The following is a 17,014-nucleotide window of genomic DNA, read 5'->3' as shown; positions in this document are numbered from 1 at the left end:
ATATTTTCATAAAGATAAAGCTTTTTTTCCATTATGTGATATTTTCTCACTGCACACCCAAACGAAAGAAGTCTTGAGTTGGGAGAATCTCATTAAATACACTAATGTGTGTCTGTTTTTTACATAGTATGGCTCCTCCTCCGCTTAGTGATTTTGTCAAACAACACACTCGAAGTGGCAAACAGACTAGATCTGCTTCTAGAGGTGACTGTGTCATTTTACTTAGATCAAGCTCTTTTAGCAAATCTGCATTTTCTATTAAATCAGCAAACTCCTGGAATGATTTTCCATCACACATACGAAAAAAAAACCGTACAAAACATTCAAACTTAGCCTCAGGGAATGGCTTGTTGCCAATCAGATGTGCAAGCATTAATTTACTGTTTGTCCTGCTTATTCGGTGTGAATGTGTATTGTTTGCTGTTTATGTATTATGTGCCTCTGGTGTTTTATATATACATCTTAAATTAGTTTTGTAAATTAGTTTTGTATTGTTATAAATGTATTTTCACACTGCGATAAAAAAAACTGGCCAGGGACAGCAGATGAAAATTAGCCTGTCTGGATAACTCTGGCTCACTTATTATTTACAGTTTTACTGTTGATCAGTGTGTATTGTACCTAGAAAATAAACAAATGAAATAAGCAAAAACAAGTGTGATGGTTTTCTTGCACTTGGGCCTGTATGACACTTTAGTTTAGTCACAGTCTCAAACACCATAATCACCTCATTTGTTAGGTACAACATTTTGTGTGGCATATGCATGTTTCATAAAAAAGACTCAGATCTGTAAATGTAAAAGATTTCATGCACTGGTTAGATGTTAAAGATATATCTATACGTCTCTGAAGACAATACAATAATCCAATCATTCACTGGGGGGAATATTTGTATAGATTTCCATATAATCATTTCCCCAAGACAATCAGTTGTATTGAATATATTACAAATGCTACATTTTCAATGTGCCACCATGACAAGTTTCAGTACCTGACAGATTTCATTTTGACCCCGGCTCCATGTTGCTGCACTGCCTGCGGGGTGCAGCTGGCAGGCAGAGATTGGACTCAGCTTGCACTGCTGGAGACTCCTTAGGTGGTAGGGTGGGGGTGAGACACCAGCGCCAAGGCATCTGTGTTCTCCAGTGCCAGAGGCCAGGACTGCCCCTCAGCGCCGTCTGCCTGTGTGAGACAACGTGTGCATGTGAGCTTGTATTTCTCAATACTTATGAAGACCGTTGCCTCAAAACAATACAAGGACGAGGAAGCTGCTCGGTAAACGATTTCAAGACTTGACAGTGGCATAGAATTTTGGATGAGGATTAGATTCAGGGTTGTGGTTCAATGTGAGAGAGGTGGTGGTGAAGGTCACTGCAGGAGCTAAAGAGTATACATGTGTGTGAAAGGTTTTCATTCCGCTTAATATAGATCTTCTTGATGATGAATACAAATTATTAAAAGTCAAAACGGCAGACCCCAGAAGGAGATTTAAGGGGTGCCACGTGTTCTGTGTCTTTATGAAATATGGCCAAGAGTAAACTTTGAGTTTATATGCAAATGAAGCCCTAACAATTCAAATTTGAATTCTTACAATCCAGGGTCCAATATCAGGGAGGACGTAATCTCAAATATCTGATGAACCCCACCGCTGGACAGTTTGTTCCAGGCTTTCTTTGTTCCCTCTGTGCTCAGTAACAAAACAAGCCCCTGGGATCTTTTAGCTGTGCTTTATGGCATGTTGAAGCAACATGTATAGTTTGTGGCACATATAATTGTAGGCGCTTTGATCGTAACTCATCTGTGCTTTTGGGCCATTTATATAGCAACATACTTGTCTGTTGTGTATTTTAAATAAACAACAATAATAATGTATTGTTTTTTCCATGCGTAAGTTGACATTTGTACGTGTGCGACAGCAGGTTGCAGCTGCATCACAAAGAAGCTTCTTGAGGCTTGAGGGCAGCTGGACTGAGTCCCCTGATCCAAGAGAAGACATCTGTTAATCTGTGGTTCAGCAAGTATCAGTCAAGAGATGAAGATTAGCATAATTCATCAGCAAAAATATGCAGAATGCAAACTACCCAAAAAAAGATGTATTTTGTGATTAACACAGAAGGACTGCTTTTGACCATTCTGGGATTGAACGATTCCAAATCTAGAATTCACTCTCTTTGTTATTTCTGGTCAAGTGAACCAAAACCACGGTCTGAAACCAGCACGTAGCTGGAGTTTAGTGTTGATTGTCAGTGGGAGCAGCAACCACCAGGGAGTAATTTGATTATTTGTTTCTATTATTGCAAATAAAAACTGAGTGTCAAATCTTAAAAGTATTCAACTGAAGTCAAAGTTATGACAAAAACATCCTAAATTCATATTTATGAAGAGTTACCACTCAAAACTTGTCTAATCCTCTTCACCAGTGTGCGGGTGGGAAGTGATTGACAACATAAACAAACACCTCGAAGCTGCACAGCACCACGCTGACCCTGCTGAATGCCAGAAGCATTCAACTGGTTTAAGCCCTGACCACTTCAATTTTGTTAGAGTAGCAAGAACAAAAACACTGAATAAAGAATCTGTGAAGTTGTTGATTTCTATCAGAATGGCTTTTTTAGTAACTTTTGAATGCCTCAATGTTGTGTGTAGAAGTGACATGAAACACACATTAATGTTAAACATTTTATTTTATTTACTTTTTGGCTTAAGATTTCTATTATTTAGCCACAGTTGAGCAAATACAAATCTCACACAAGAGCTTTCTCTCAGCTTTACTTATGACTTCATAAAGCAAGAAAAGAATGGGAGTTAGAGTGCTCAAAAAATCAGTCATCCATATCGGTCTATTCTCTATAATAAGCCTCTGTTGGTCATTAACCCCAAGTAATCAACTGTACAATTCCATCTGAAAATCCATCTGGTTAGTGCAAACTATTTTCCAGTTGAAATCTCTTGGTTTGGCTGTACAGTGCTCCTCCTCATTGTATGGCCTCTTATGTTCCTCAGACACATTGCCCTTTTCACACGCAATTACCTCCTCAGCTCCATTTCAGACTCATTATCAGGACTTGCAGACTTATCCCTTCCTAAAAGCAGAGGCTTCAAGGGAGATGATACGTTCTTCTGCTCCTGGAAAAGAACCGTTTAGCTCATCTAAAACTGTATAACTTTAAAGACATTGAATTTCAAAATGAGAAATGAAAGTGAATTGAGCACAGGATCTCTTCGGAAGAATCACTGAGGGAAGATGAATGTGAGTTGGATATATCAAGTTATTGTTTCATCACTTTGGCTACACTGTATTATATAATCACTATAAGGATTTTTGCTGCAGATGTCTCCACATCTATTTTTAAATCACCTGGTTACAGTCCCTCAGAAAGGCCTTTAGAAACTGCAAATAAGATTGGATCCCTTGCAACCTTTCACTGTGTTTCAGAGCATAAATGTAATCCTCTGTCTTCTCCCTCACTGAATGTTTGAGTGGGAAAAAGAGGGCAGCTATTGTCAAACATAAGCCCATGTAGCACAGGCTGAACTGCATTGCTTTGGAAACATTCAAATCTAGATAACCTTCAGAGCAGGGCCTTCACCTCCATATTCAGCCCATACACAGCTCCAGCCAGTCATTATGGGCACATGACCGAGTCACCTGTGAGATTATTAGATATCCCAGATTCTCAGGTACTCTTGGACATGTGCACTCATGGACTACCATTTTATTCAATGTTAAATAACTAAATATGGCTTTAAATAAATACTCCAATGAATAAGTAAGAACACTTCTCACACACACACACACACACACACACACACACACACACACACACACACACACACGCGCGCGCGCGCACACACGCACACACACACACACACACACACACGCTCCCCTCACAGCGTGATTGTTTGTTGCTATTAGGTAGCATGCTTGTAATTGTATAAAAGACGTTAGTTGATTTATATTATTGATTTTTGATTGGTATTGTGAAGTAAATACAATGTTATATTTTAATGAGCAGTTTTCTGTGATTATTATTTAGCATCTGTGTGGTAACAAAAGCTGGTTGTTATGGTTACAACCCTCCTCCACAGTTTAGTTATTGGTCCCTAATCCTAGATAATTTAATTGTCATACCTGCTAATAACCAAAAACGCTCGTGCCAGTGGTAGTCTTGTATTTTTACATTTATTTGTGTTATTATTGTCTAATTTAATTTCAAGATTTATTTCACAGCCATATTTATTTATTTAACATTGAATTAAATGATATTACTTAAGCACTAAAACATTAAAAAAAAAATGATATGTCATAATTTGTGTCGTGACAAAATCTGTTCCAGGAAGTTATGAAACAATACATTTTACATCAAATGCCAGTAGTAGCATTAAAACTATTTTTAGAGTCTGAAGTGGTCAGGCAGTTAACTTTTGGAGCCGGATGTTTCTTGATCCGAGGAAATTAATGGTTATTTTTGAATTTCCTAGAAGTAAAGTAGAACATTTTGTTGGATGCTCTGTAAAGTCTGATACAAAGTTTTGAACGAATTTATGAACGAATTTATGAAGCTGCCAGAACGCCAAAAAAAGTCAATAATTGTTGTCAAATACCAAGTGTATTTATATTTATTGAAGTTTGCAACAGAGAATTGGACGTTTACAATTCACAAAGTCGGTAGGCCCATACCAAGATAAGAGATAGGACAACATCCCCTGGAGACAGGTTTCTGGTGGCAGTGCAGTGAAACCAGCGGGTGGTTGATGGAAACTCTCAGTTAAATCTCTTTGAACACCCTGTAGGTTATGATGGGTTGCACAATAGTAGGTCTAAAAAAAAAAAAAGAGAGATTCCAGGGACTGATTGGCTTAAGAAGCAGAAATATGATGTTTGGTCACATATGAAGGTGTCAGAATTAAAGTTGACGGACAAAGATTAGATCCGAGAAAAAAGCAGAAATTCACTCACAGTGGAATTAAGGCAGAAAGAGAAAGAACATATCTTTAGTTATAAAGATATACTGAACCAAAACATCTAAAGACATATGCCAATTGGAATGCGATACGTCAATGGATCCCAGAATTTTTGGCTTATGACTTCCATCAAATGAAGCAGCAGAGACAGGTTTTGTTTCAGATTATTTTCCTTATTTATTGCCTTAATCTTCTAGTGACAGCTCATTTGTCTTGGGACCCCCTTTTCTTTGCAGACCAATGATTTTTCTTTAGAGCAGTAGGATATTATGGTAATCGAACCTTAATGTCAAGGCTTGTTTCCGTTTGACTACTTTTAACAAACAAATGAATTAATAGTTAAAGGTTTGATTATACATTTAGTGTAATCGACCATATGATTTCAACTGTGACTCCAATTTCCTTTTCTGACAATCATAAAGCCTGGAAATGCAACTGTTATCTGTAATCAAAGAGACATAGGGAAGCAAGTGAGCGGACTAAAATACTCCAGTCACTCAAATCTGGATATATAATAAAGACATCCGACTTCTTTATTCCTTTGTAGACGAGAATAGCTTTGTGATGCAACATTTTAGGAGAGGACTTAACAACAGCTAACCAGGCAGCATTACACTCAGCTGCAATTCAGAGACGGATGAAATGTTTATCAACATAACTCTTCAGCTGAGTTATGTAGTATGTTGGTGTTCATCAGTGCAAGATATCTCTTTGATTTTCTACTGATTGGTCAAGACTTGCTAGAAGTTTAAAAAGCACAAATACATTTCATTTTGGTTTACATTCTGTCCTTTCTGATAAAGATGCCTATTGATAATTCCACAATTATGAACACATATTTGATTTTACTTGAAACTAGATTTAGTTGTCTATATTACTGGATTTCCCCACTGTGAGCATAGGAATAAGTAAAATGGATAAATTTAAAATTTTCGGTTGTCTTCGTGTTTGGACATTGCTGTTGTGTCTAATACAGAAATGCCCTCTCGTGGAAGAGATTCATAACTGTGCTTCTCCAAATTGCTGAGCTTCTTCTTTGCACAAACTAGTAAACAAGAATGAATAAAAGGCACATTTGAGAAAGAGAAACTAAATGTCCACAGAAGATTACAACAGGCCTGTTAATCTCTCTTCAGCAAACACATGATATCATTACTATTTATGCATTAAAACTAAATGGTGAAAGACAGGCTGAGAGTACATGTTGATCATTATCTGTACCTACTCGCAGCTTAATGGATAAAAATGTGAAGACCATTGTTTGTGTATGAAGGTGAGGTTGTTTCTTTCACACATTTTTGTTTGTTAAATAATTACATAATTAATCATTTCTCGTCCCAGCAAGGTGGATGTAGTGGAAAAGCTTCCAACATGCACAAGGGCAGCAAATTCATGGCTATTCGTGTCCGTTTGTGTGTTTCTGCAGCATGTTGTCCTTTAGTGTTTCCACTGTTCCTAAATTATATCTGTTGTTATTTCAATCGGTTTCATCCCACTGTGTTCTCCACTCTGCCACTTTATAAATTGACCTGAGATTTATTTATTTAGCTGAAAAAAAAATCAATTTTGACCTTTTGAGAAAAGTGCAATGATTTCATTTTTTTGTTAGTAACATTGTGAGACTGCACCTATATATAATGATGGGGGAAAAAGTTATCTTGAGCCGAATAAACAAGCTTACACATTTTATTCAATCTTCTATAATGTAATCTAAATTGCAGACACATTCCTTAATTTTTCATGGTATTTTCTGTAAATGAGAATTAGAAGTCGTGTGGATCTCTGTCTCCCCCTGCTGTAATAGGGTGTTTGTCGTGCCTGTATAACAAGTCATAACAAGACAAAACAGATTTCCAGGAAGATGTTTTTTATTGGTTGTACAATGCATATCCCTTTTTTTTCAGAAATACTTCATAGCAGAGCAATTTCCAGCTGTGACATTGCCATTGCAATGATATGTACAACCTGCTAAACAATGCAGCAACAATATATTATTAGTAATGTATAGCTTACTTTAATATGGGGTTCAACATCTCACCCAAGGATGCTTTGGCTGTTTGTTTGGCTGCGAATGTGCTTATTTCCTATCATTGGGGAAATAAGTGAGCTTTCTCTATAGGGCTGTAGTTTAAAGTCCTACAGTCTCTGCCTCTAGTAGAGGTCTGAAGATAACCTCTCTCCTGTGAGAGAAATGGGTGAGATTGACCCTGTGATTTGTCCTCTCCCTGCCCTCTAGCAGGAGGTAAAGAGACAGGGTGAACTTAGCCAGCACCAGTGTGCAAATAATTATCACCAGCAGCAGGGCAGTGTAGAACATCATCTGAGATTTGCACCCCTTAACTTTCGCTCTGTAGTGATAGATGAAGGAAGGCGATGCCTCTTGAGGGACCGGCTCCATAGGACAGGTGAAGATCTCCAGAGTGGTTTGTGGAGGAGGGGTCGTTCGAGTGGTGGTTGTTTGGGTAGTAGTGAGGGTGGTGGTTGTGGGCTTAGTTGTTGAAGGTGTAGTTGTAGTTAAAGTGGTTGTGGACTTAGTTGTTGTAGGTGTAGTTGTGGTCATAGTGGTTGTGGGTGTAGTTGTTGTAGGTGTAGTTGTGGTCACAGTGGTTGTGGGTGTAGTTGTTGATGGTGTAGTTGTGGTCATAGTGGTTGTGGGTGTAGTTGTTGAAGGTGTAGTTGTAGTTATAGTGGTTGTGGACTTAGTTGTTGTAGGTGTAGTTGTGGTCATTGTGGTTGTGGGTATCGTTGTTGAAGGTGTAGTTGTGGTCATAGTAGTTGTGGGTGAAGCTGTTGAAGGTTTAGTTGTGGTTTTAGTGGTTGTGGGTGTAGTTGTTGAAGGTGTAGTTGTGGTCATAGTAGTTGTGGGTGTAGTTGTGGTCATAGTGGTTGTGGGTGTAGTTGTGGTCATAGTGGTTGTGGGTATAGTGGTTGGAGGTGTAGTTGTGGTCATAGTGGTTGTGGGTATAGTGGTTGAAGGTGTAGTTGTGGTCATAGTGGTTGTGGGTATAGTTGTTATTATAGTAGTTGTGGGTGGTGTTGTGGTAGTAAGGATGGTGGTTGGTGGTTCTGTGGTTGGGAGTGTAGTGGTGGGTGTGGTGGTTGGTGTTGTAGGAAGTGGTGTTTTGGTAGTAAGGGTGGTGATTGTTGGTTTTGTTGTTGGAAGTGCCGTGGTAGTTGTTGTGGTTGTTGTTGGGGGAAGAGTTGGGCAGATTAATTGATCCTCTTGTAAAAATTTGATGTCTTGGCCTTTTAGATTTTCGGGATACTCACAGAAAACCGGAGTAACAATCTTGTCAGGGTTGGCTTTCATCCAGAGGTGAAGATTTATCAGATTGCAGTCACAGTGCCACCGGTTGTCATTGAGGTAAAGCTTTTTCAGTTTGATTAAAGGCTCAAAAATATCCTCAGGAAGCGTCTGGAGGGCGTTGTGAGCTAGCTTGAGCGTGATCAGTGATGGTAGTTTTTCAAACACATCTGCGTCCAATGACTGTATCTTGTTGTTCTGTAGATTTAGCTCTATGAGCTTCTCAGGACCTTCAAAGTTCTCAGAATACAAGGTCACTAAGATATTCTTAGACAGATCTAATTTCTTGAGTTTCTTCAAAGGGCTGAATATTCCATTAGGCAGAGCGCTGAGATTATTTTGGCTGAGACTTAAATCTGTCAATTTCGGCATTTCTCCAAAAAGCACAGGTGGTAGACTTGTCAGTTTATTCTTCTGTAGAGTGAGAATTTTAAGCTGAGGGAAACCAACAAAGAATCCTTGAGGTAAACTAGTGAGATGATTATTATCCAAAAGCAGCTTAGTTAGTTTATCTTTATGAGGAAAAAGATCAGGTGACAAGTCTACTATTTTATTCCCTTGCAGGCCAATTTCTTTCAAATTTGGCAACTTCAGAAAAATGTCATCAGGAATAGTGGTCAACTGATTCTCGTAAAGCCGTAGGGTCTGCAGTTTGTTAAGATTTGAGAACCAGTCGGCAGATACAGCAGAGAGATCGTTTTTAGCTAAATGGAGCATTGTTAGGTTCTCGAGACTATCAAAGGTCCCGTCTTCAATCGATTCAATCTTGTTCCCATGTAACTGCAGCTCTCTTACTTTTTCAAGACCGTCAAATAAGCCTTTCTCCAGACTACGGAGCTTGTTTAGCTTTAGTATAATCTTCTCCAGGTTGCTGAGGTCTTTAAAGACTCCCACCGGGACTGATGTCAGTGGAGTACTGGAGATCTCGAGATACTTGAGCTCTGACAAACCATCAAAAGCGCCAGGCTCAATAGATGTCGTGTTGGTGTGCAGGAACTCCACCTTTTCAAGTTGCCGGTTTTCAACAAAGGCTGCTTTCGGGATTTTTATAATCTGGCTATCCACAAAGAAAACCTCCGTCACAGCTGGTCTCAGGAAGCGTGGGATTTCTGTTGTAGATGAGCTAAAAACATCCTGGTTTTCTTTGGGACAGTCTGTCTCCTTTTCACATGGTTTGTTTTGAGACAATGAAGACTCAAAAAGTAAAGACAGGAAAAGAACAACAATTTCTCCTCTTGACATGCTTATTCCCTAAAAAAAAGAAAGAAAAATTAACATAGTACAACTTTTTATAATTGAGTAGATTTAACTGGACCTTGTATACATTTAGAAAGTAGTTCAATGTGTTAATTTGATCATTCTTGTGATAAGATATGTTCAACAAGTTTTGCCTTGGGGATTAATAAAGTATATATATATATATATATATATATATATATATATATATATATATATATATATGAGTGCTCAAGTATGAATAACATCATAAAAACATTTCTATGCCAAGTTATCAATAGCTCAATGAGCTGTTAGTCAAAACCTTACCATATTATTTCTTGTCCTAGAAGGAAACTGGTTCTTACAGCAGTGAGTAGACACAAACTAGCTACATATCATGAGTTGTGTCCTGTAGTGATGTTGGCCAGCTGGTCTGGAGAGTGTAGCTCCGTATGTGAGGCGTGGTGGCACACACATCTGCAGCTCGAGATAAGAGCAAGTTGCGTCCCTTCTCTGCAGTCTGGCTCAAATAGTTTCGGAATTGATGCATGATTATGCTTGCACCATTAAATTTTATGCATTTCCTATCATGTGATGTTATTCACATAGGACAGCAGCATAAACTAGAGATAAAAGCTTAATTAAGTATTCAACATGTATACACATACTCTAAACATTAAAGGGACAGTGTGTAAGATTTGGTGGGGTTTATTGGCAGATATTAAATGTATTTATGACTATACATTAAAAAAATGTTTAATCTTCACTCCGTTTAATACATGTTATTTATTTTATTGACATTTGTTTATAGTGGGATATTATTTACTTTATACAGTGACTTTGCCGTTGAGCAATATCTAAATTATAAATAGCTTCTAATTTTATTTATTTTGTCATGTAGAAGAACCGAGTACTGATAAGAGTAGCCACTGTAGTTTTGTGACATGCTTGAAAAGGGAGGGGCTGAGATGAGGGGTTTTAAGTTGATTGCAACCAGCTACAAACCAAAAGATGCCACTTAAAACATACACACTGACATAAACTCTATCTGTGCTCTGACCTCAGGGTTCTATGCTCTGTAATGGTAATCGCAAGCTTTTTAGATGTGTTCATGTGTTTCTTTTTTTAATGCATTGTATACAGTATGCCAGCGTAATACTACTTCCAATTTTCTAAAATTCAGAGTTTTATCCTCCTTTTCACTCCTGAATAATATGTAAATAACAGTTGATTTGCCATCAGATTCAGATAAGGGAATGTGCATGTATTGCCTAATTCAGTAAATGATCAGGTTTAATTGCTCCCACTAAAAGTAGTGCATTTATTCAACATAAAGCATGAGTTGAAACCATTGGATGAATTGTGTTATAATAGAGTCAGAAATACATGTTTTGATTTTTCATTTTGCATAAAAGTAAAACTTTGTCTTTTAAGTAGTGTTAACACAAAAAACACATTGTCAAACTGTAATTACTAATTTTGAGAAAATGGAATACTAATACTCAATGCAGTCTTAACTATATTATACAAAGTACACTTTTTCAGTGCATATGAGCTTACATTCATCAAAATGTCCAGGTTGCCCACAAGATGGCACCATGGGTTTTCTCACCATTAGTACATGAAATGTCTCTTCTCTTTTTACAGCACACATGAAGAGGAATGCTGGCTGGTACATTGGATCATTAAAAATGAAAGCTAAGTGCTTCTTTCTGATGCCTTTTACACTCTAAAATCAACTCTGGGCTTCACATTTTCCAAGTAAAACACAGTAATCAGAGAGTACTTTCCCTTGGCTTTAAAAGTTCTTGACTTGCTAACATTGGGTGGTCTAAGCTAAAGCACAGAATTCTTATTTCTGCGGCCTATATTTCCCCTGCCTCTCTTGTTCCTCCTCCAGCACACACAGCAGATGATGACAGTGCTGATGATGACAGTGGATATTATAGCAATGGCGATGAGGATGATCGAAGTATGATTAGAAGCTGTTCCTGTCTCTCCTTGGCCTCCACTGGTGACCTGCTCGTGCTCTGATGTGGGGGTAGTCTTGCCCGCAGGTGAAGGAGTGCTTTGTTTAGTTGGAGAAGTGTGGGGTGACCTCCTTCTCTCTGTCGAGGTCAACACAGGCTCCTCTGTAGAGCTGAAAGGCAGGAAGTTCTCATCTGCTAGCAGAGCAATTATCTCACCGTTCAGACTGTAAGGTGTTTCACAGACGACAAGTGTTTGGTTGGCCTTGGATGGGTGCAGTGTCAGCCAGTCTCTTAGTGGCAGAATATCCTTGTCACACCTCCAGGGGTTCTGCTGCAAAAGAACTTCCTTTGCTGCAGTGAGGGCATCTAGACTTTCCTGTGGCAGGTTGGGAAGAGAGTTATTTTGCAGGTCTATTTGCCCCAGGTTGCTTAAGCCTTGTAGAAAACCTGACGGTAGGGAGCTGATGGTGTTGTGTTCTAAGGAAATGTTGACCAGACGTGGCAAACCTTGAAAAACCCCAGGTTGCAGGGTTGTTAGCAGATTGGTGTGAAGTGATATCTCTCCCAGCTGCTCCAACCCCCCAAAAGCCCCTGTGGATACAGAGCTGATCTGGTTGCGACTCAGCACCAGGAGACGCAACTGTGTCAGGTTCCTGAATGTGTCATCCTCCACGTGAGTCAGCTTGTTGTCATATAGCCACAACTCTTGCAGGGCCATGGGCCCAAATACTCCTGGTCCCAGACTCTCCAGCTGGTTTTCATATAGGGAGATCTGGAAAAGAAGGGGCAGGTTTAAGAAGATCCCTTGTGGAAGAGATGTGAGCCGGTTGTGGGAGAGGAACAGCTTCTTGAGTTTCAAATTGTTGGAAAACAGATCATGGTGGAGATGAGTGATAAGATTGTCATGTAGGGATAGTTCCTCCAGGTTGCCAAGGTCATCAAAACTGCCAAGGGGTACTTCCGCCAGCAAGTTTTTATTAATCCGTAAGATTTTCAGTTTAGAAAGCCCCATGAATGTCTCTCTCGGTAGTTGACCGATATTGTTTCCCGAAAGAAGAAGGTATTGCAGCTCGGTAAGAGGGTGAAAAGTTTCCTGAGGTACGTAAGTGAAAAGGTTCTTACTGAGGTCAAGGTTTTTCAGCTTTGCCAATGGGGAAAACCAGTTAGGGCGGAGTACGAGGAGCTTGTTGTCCTTCAGATTCAGAGTCTCAAGCGTTTGTAGATTTTGAAACACGGCCTCAGGTAGATCTTGCAGTTCGTTGGTAGTAAACCCTATGGCATTAATGTTCGGAGTGGAATTAAATGTGCCGGTGCGCACTTCCCTCAAAACAGTGTCTTTAATCACAAGGATGTTAAGGGCATTAGAAAAATCTTTTAAGTCGTCTGGTTTCAAGATATAGATACTGCAATTGGAGAAGTAGAGGGCTGTGGTAGATGAGGGCACATCTGTGGGGAAGTTCGAAAGGCCACTGCAAAGGATTCTGGTTCCTTGACATTTGCATCCATCTGGACACGCCCAAGCAACAGTGTTGATAGAACAGAGAAGTAGGAGCACATGAAGTGTCAGGGGCAGGTCCATTATTCAACCTAGAACAAAAGAAACATCTGCGTTACAGTCAAGTTTAGTAATGATTAATCAGATTGACACGGATGGTAAATCAGATTATAATATGTCAAATGACATTACTTCATATGAATAGTAGTGTGGTGTTTGAAAGGCATGCATTAACCAGGGAGGGAAGATGTCGCAAAAGATGCTATCTAGACTTATTAAGGGGAAATGTCGTGTGTCTTTCGAGCTGGAACCACACGGGCGACTAAAAGACATAAATGTTTGTAGGTCTAAAAAGTTAAATTTCAAGTTCTTGGCTGTGTTTAAGAATAATAGGGTATATTATTGCTCATGAACCTCTCTACTCTTAACATTCATAAAAGCTATGGGGGATCATTTTTACATTTGTTGTTTTCACTTTACTGCACTACTATCAGAGACGTGATGTATATTAGTTGTTAGTTTCCAGAAAAGTAAAAGAAGAGATAGTTTTAATTCTCTCCTCTGATCAAAGGTACAGCCACAAAGGAGGTTTTCTGCATTTTAATTCATCACCATGATAAGGCAGTTATACTGAAGGCAACTCACATGCAGCCTAAGCATTTCTGTTGAAACTTAAAATGAGACATTTGCATGAATTTATTCAGTGTAGTACTTTGTTGCCAGTGGCTTCATCAGCATTGCCAACAAGGTTGGCTGATAAACCACCCTGCTTAGCAACCTTTTGGCATTGAAACCATGTATTCAGGAACTGTGTTCAACGATATGTTTTGAGCTCAAATATAAAGTTTGCTGCAGAATGTTTTTTAAATAAATTCCTAAACGACATAGTATATTCTCTCTAAATATGTAAACGGCATTTGGCTTGCTGCCGCAAGGAAATATGATCTCTGTGTTCTGTTTACTGCGCATCTTAACATGACGGACTGCCTGCACATGTTCGAGACTGTGGTGGAGGCTGTGTTTGTTGTTTGTTATGGAACAGAAGGCACCAACAGCAAAGCTGTGCCAACATAAAGACCTGCTCCTCCATACAAATCCATTTAAAGTTCTGCAACTTAAGGTTGGCAAGCATGAGTTGTTGCTCAGTGGCTAAGATGTATTAGGGTGCAGAGAGAGGCTTTCTGAGGAAGTAACTTTCTAAAGAGACCAGAATGTCCCTCAATTGAGCCACAGGAACCACATGTATTTTCTTTCTTTCTTTAATTCATTCTTTTCTTCTCTTTTTTCCCATCTAAGGTTGAAGGTCATAGAATACACCCTTGTACATCAAAGTTGTTTCCATTTTTTAATATTGTTTTAGTTCTCTGTTTTCATTTCAGCGGTGGGGTGCTGGGCCCCTCCTGTGAGATGGAAATAATGTTTTCATTTAAGCGGTGGGGTGCTGGGCCCCTGCTGTGAGATGGAAATAATGTTTTCATTGTGAGTTTAACTATTTAAAAATGTCAGTATTTCCCACCCTACTGGTACTACTTTACCAGTACTCTTTCTTTACTTTTAATGAGTTGTTGTTTTTTTAGGTTATGAGGCAACTATATTAGTCTCATCACTATAACCAATTCCCTTTTCTTTACTTCTGTAAATGTAAAAGGTTAAAATTCACATTTGATGTCCATGGTTTAATGTGTTATCTATGTCCAGAAATACATTTAAAAAACATACCAAAACAACTCTGGAACAATGGAATTAAACAGATTTAGTTGTTTTCAAACACATGACACATTGTAGCATGACTGCTTCTAGAAACAAAATCTGCAGAACCGGACTGCTAAACCACATTTCCTCTGAAATATAATGTACCATCCAACCAAAACCATGGCTGCTCCGACTGGGGCAGCCTGGAGAGCTCTGCTGCATAGTGTAATGGCTAAAGCATTTCCAGTTCACCATTAATTGCTTTAGGGTTTTTCCCCCTTGCCATTGCTGGAGGATCAGCACTTTGTATCTCAGGAAACGACTGAATGAGCAAAGTGGGGAACTGCACTGCCAGTGACCAGTAGTCAAGCCAGTTAAGTTAATTCATGTTTGACATATAAAGTTGATTACCACTTAATCTAACATAGAGTTAAGACCAGGTATCCAAACAAAAGAACATTTTCAAATTTAAAAAAAAATCTTAATTCAGTGCAAACCTATTGGCAGTATTGTAGTTTACACATAAATGCAGACATTTGCAAAATCAAGGGTTGAATTAGATTATAATTTTAAGTTAAAACACACAGACATCTCGCTGTTAGAGCTTATAACTGTTATCCTTATCTTATTCAGGTTCAGATTAATATATCTTCCTGCTTCATTATCCTGGACAAGTATGTCACAAGTATGTCATCCGCACTCAACTTGCCGCTTAGCAGAACTTACCTCTCGTAGTGGCTGACGATTGAGTGAACAGAGAAAGTGGGTTGGTGTGGTTATCTTTTATATACGTCCTCCCTTCCCTCTCAACCTCACAAATGCTCTGTTGAAGGTTTCCAGCACCATCTGCACTCTCACACCATCACATTTTCCTGCTCTTCGTCATCACTGGATTTCTCTCAGCAACCAGTTCTTTTCTTTTTGCCCTGAGCTCAGGAAATCTGCAGCTCCTTTCTGAGGACTCAGTGGCACTGTTCAGCGACCCAGCTGTCCCCTCGACCCCCACTCTTCCCCTCCCACTCAAGCTCACATTTTTTACTAAATGTGGTGCTGAGGGATCGAGCTGGTAAGCAGAGGCCCCTCCCTTTGGTGATTTGTGTTTACACTAAGGGTACTTTAATGTAAGGGTGTGTGTGAGCTGTGCTTCATCTTAGCGGAGCCATATGTTTTCAATAATGTAACTACATGTTTTTGTCGGATGGTAAATGTGATTTGGTTAAAGAAAATGGAGCTGGTTTTTACAACATTGTTTTGTGTTTAGGTTCTTGTTTTGTTCTTTGGGTGTGTACATTTAGCTGCACTTATTTTTAGAATGATCTCCTCAGGATGCTTGGCAGTTTTGGACATTCACAAATCCAACAGTGAGGAAATTACAGCTTGCAAGATGCTGTTGCGGAAAACGTTTTGTTTGCATATCTAGTATCTGGCTGTATGCGATTGAATCATGAATATCTGGATTGTACCCCAAATAATTCAAGTAATTAAGCAGAAAACATGACACATGCCTCTGAAAACGATCTCTGTTCAGAAAATAGTGTGTTTGTTTTTTCTCAACCTTGTTCATATAAATGAAAAGGGATTTAACTCCGGTGCTAACATGTGGAATGGTTTGTTCTTCAATAAATCAGTGAAACAAAAAAGGCTGAGCAGCAAATGTTATCCTGCGTTTAACATTCCTGAGTTGCCATAAGTGAAGGCATCTGTTGTATAACACGACAAACAAACTCACCACAGAACACAGATAAGAAGGGTGGAGTTAACCTACAGACCGTTTTCTGGTTTAGTGTAAAGATATTGGAAGACTGCTGCAACAGTCATTAACCTGGTACACACATCATGCTCTTTCCAACCTCTATGCTGTTCTTGATAGAGGGATTTGTCCTCATTGGCCCATAACTTCACTGATAAACTGGACATACTGTATCAGACTGGGTTACAAGTTAGGAGTTACTGTTGTTATACCCTATAGTTCATTGAGCGAGTTAAGGATAAAAAGTACTGTTTAAGCTGCGCTACCTTCATTTCCAGTAAACATGCTGTTAGCTCAGACGTCACATCAGCTATGACACATGACTTATGTCAGAAAGCCTTCCTGTTGTGCTTTCTGACAATTTGGGGAGCAGGAGCTTAGTCTTATGAGAGCCTCTGTTGTTTTTGCATCGGCTACAGCCCACATTGCCTTGTGAACTATAAGCTAGTAAATTGGCCGTAAAACCAGCTAATGTTTCGCAGTCTTACAGAATTTTATGTTCCTCGTTTGAGTGGGGTCAAAAGGTCCACAGTGAGCGGTATACTTTACTTTATTTTCCCCTTTTTGACAAACATAGGCAAACATAAATGACAACCCTTGGATACTCTTTTCTTTCTACA

The 17,014-nt window shown here is 39.1% G+C and overlaps 1 protein-coding gene across 1 annotated transcript; it reads right to left on the bottom strand.

Moving 5' to 3' along the window:
- Positions 1-6,980: 6,980 nt before the first annotated feature.
- Positions 6,981-15,634, bottom strand: lrrc15 (leucine rich repeat containing 15). The gene is made up of 5 exons (XM_068591125.1): positions 15,371-15,634; positions 11,325-13,044; positions 10,395-10,434; positions 9,815-9,871; positions 6,981-9,520 (listed from the first exon to the last, which is right to left on the bottom strand). The coding sequence occupies exons 2-5, from the start codon at positions 13,034-13,036 to the stop codon at positions 7,094-7,096; spliced, it is 4,236 nt and encodes a 1,411-aa protein (XP_068447226.1). The 5' UTR covers positions 13,037-13,044; positions 15,371-15,634; the 3' UTR covers positions 6,981-7,093.
- Positions 15,635-17,014: the final 1,380 nt, after the last annotated feature.

This window comes from Clinocottus analis, unplaced genomic scaffold (genome assembly GCF_023055335.1).
Source record: "Clinocottus analis isolate CAN_PGR_092001 unplaced genomic scaffold, fCliAna1.0.p SCAF_25, whole genome shotgun sequence".
NCBI classification, from domain to species: Eukaryota; Metazoa; Chordata; class Actinopteri; order Perciformes; family Cottidae; genus Clinocottus; species Clinocottus analis.
Note: the sequence above shows the minus strand (reverse complement) of the source record. Positions and strands in the feature narration are given on the sequence as shown.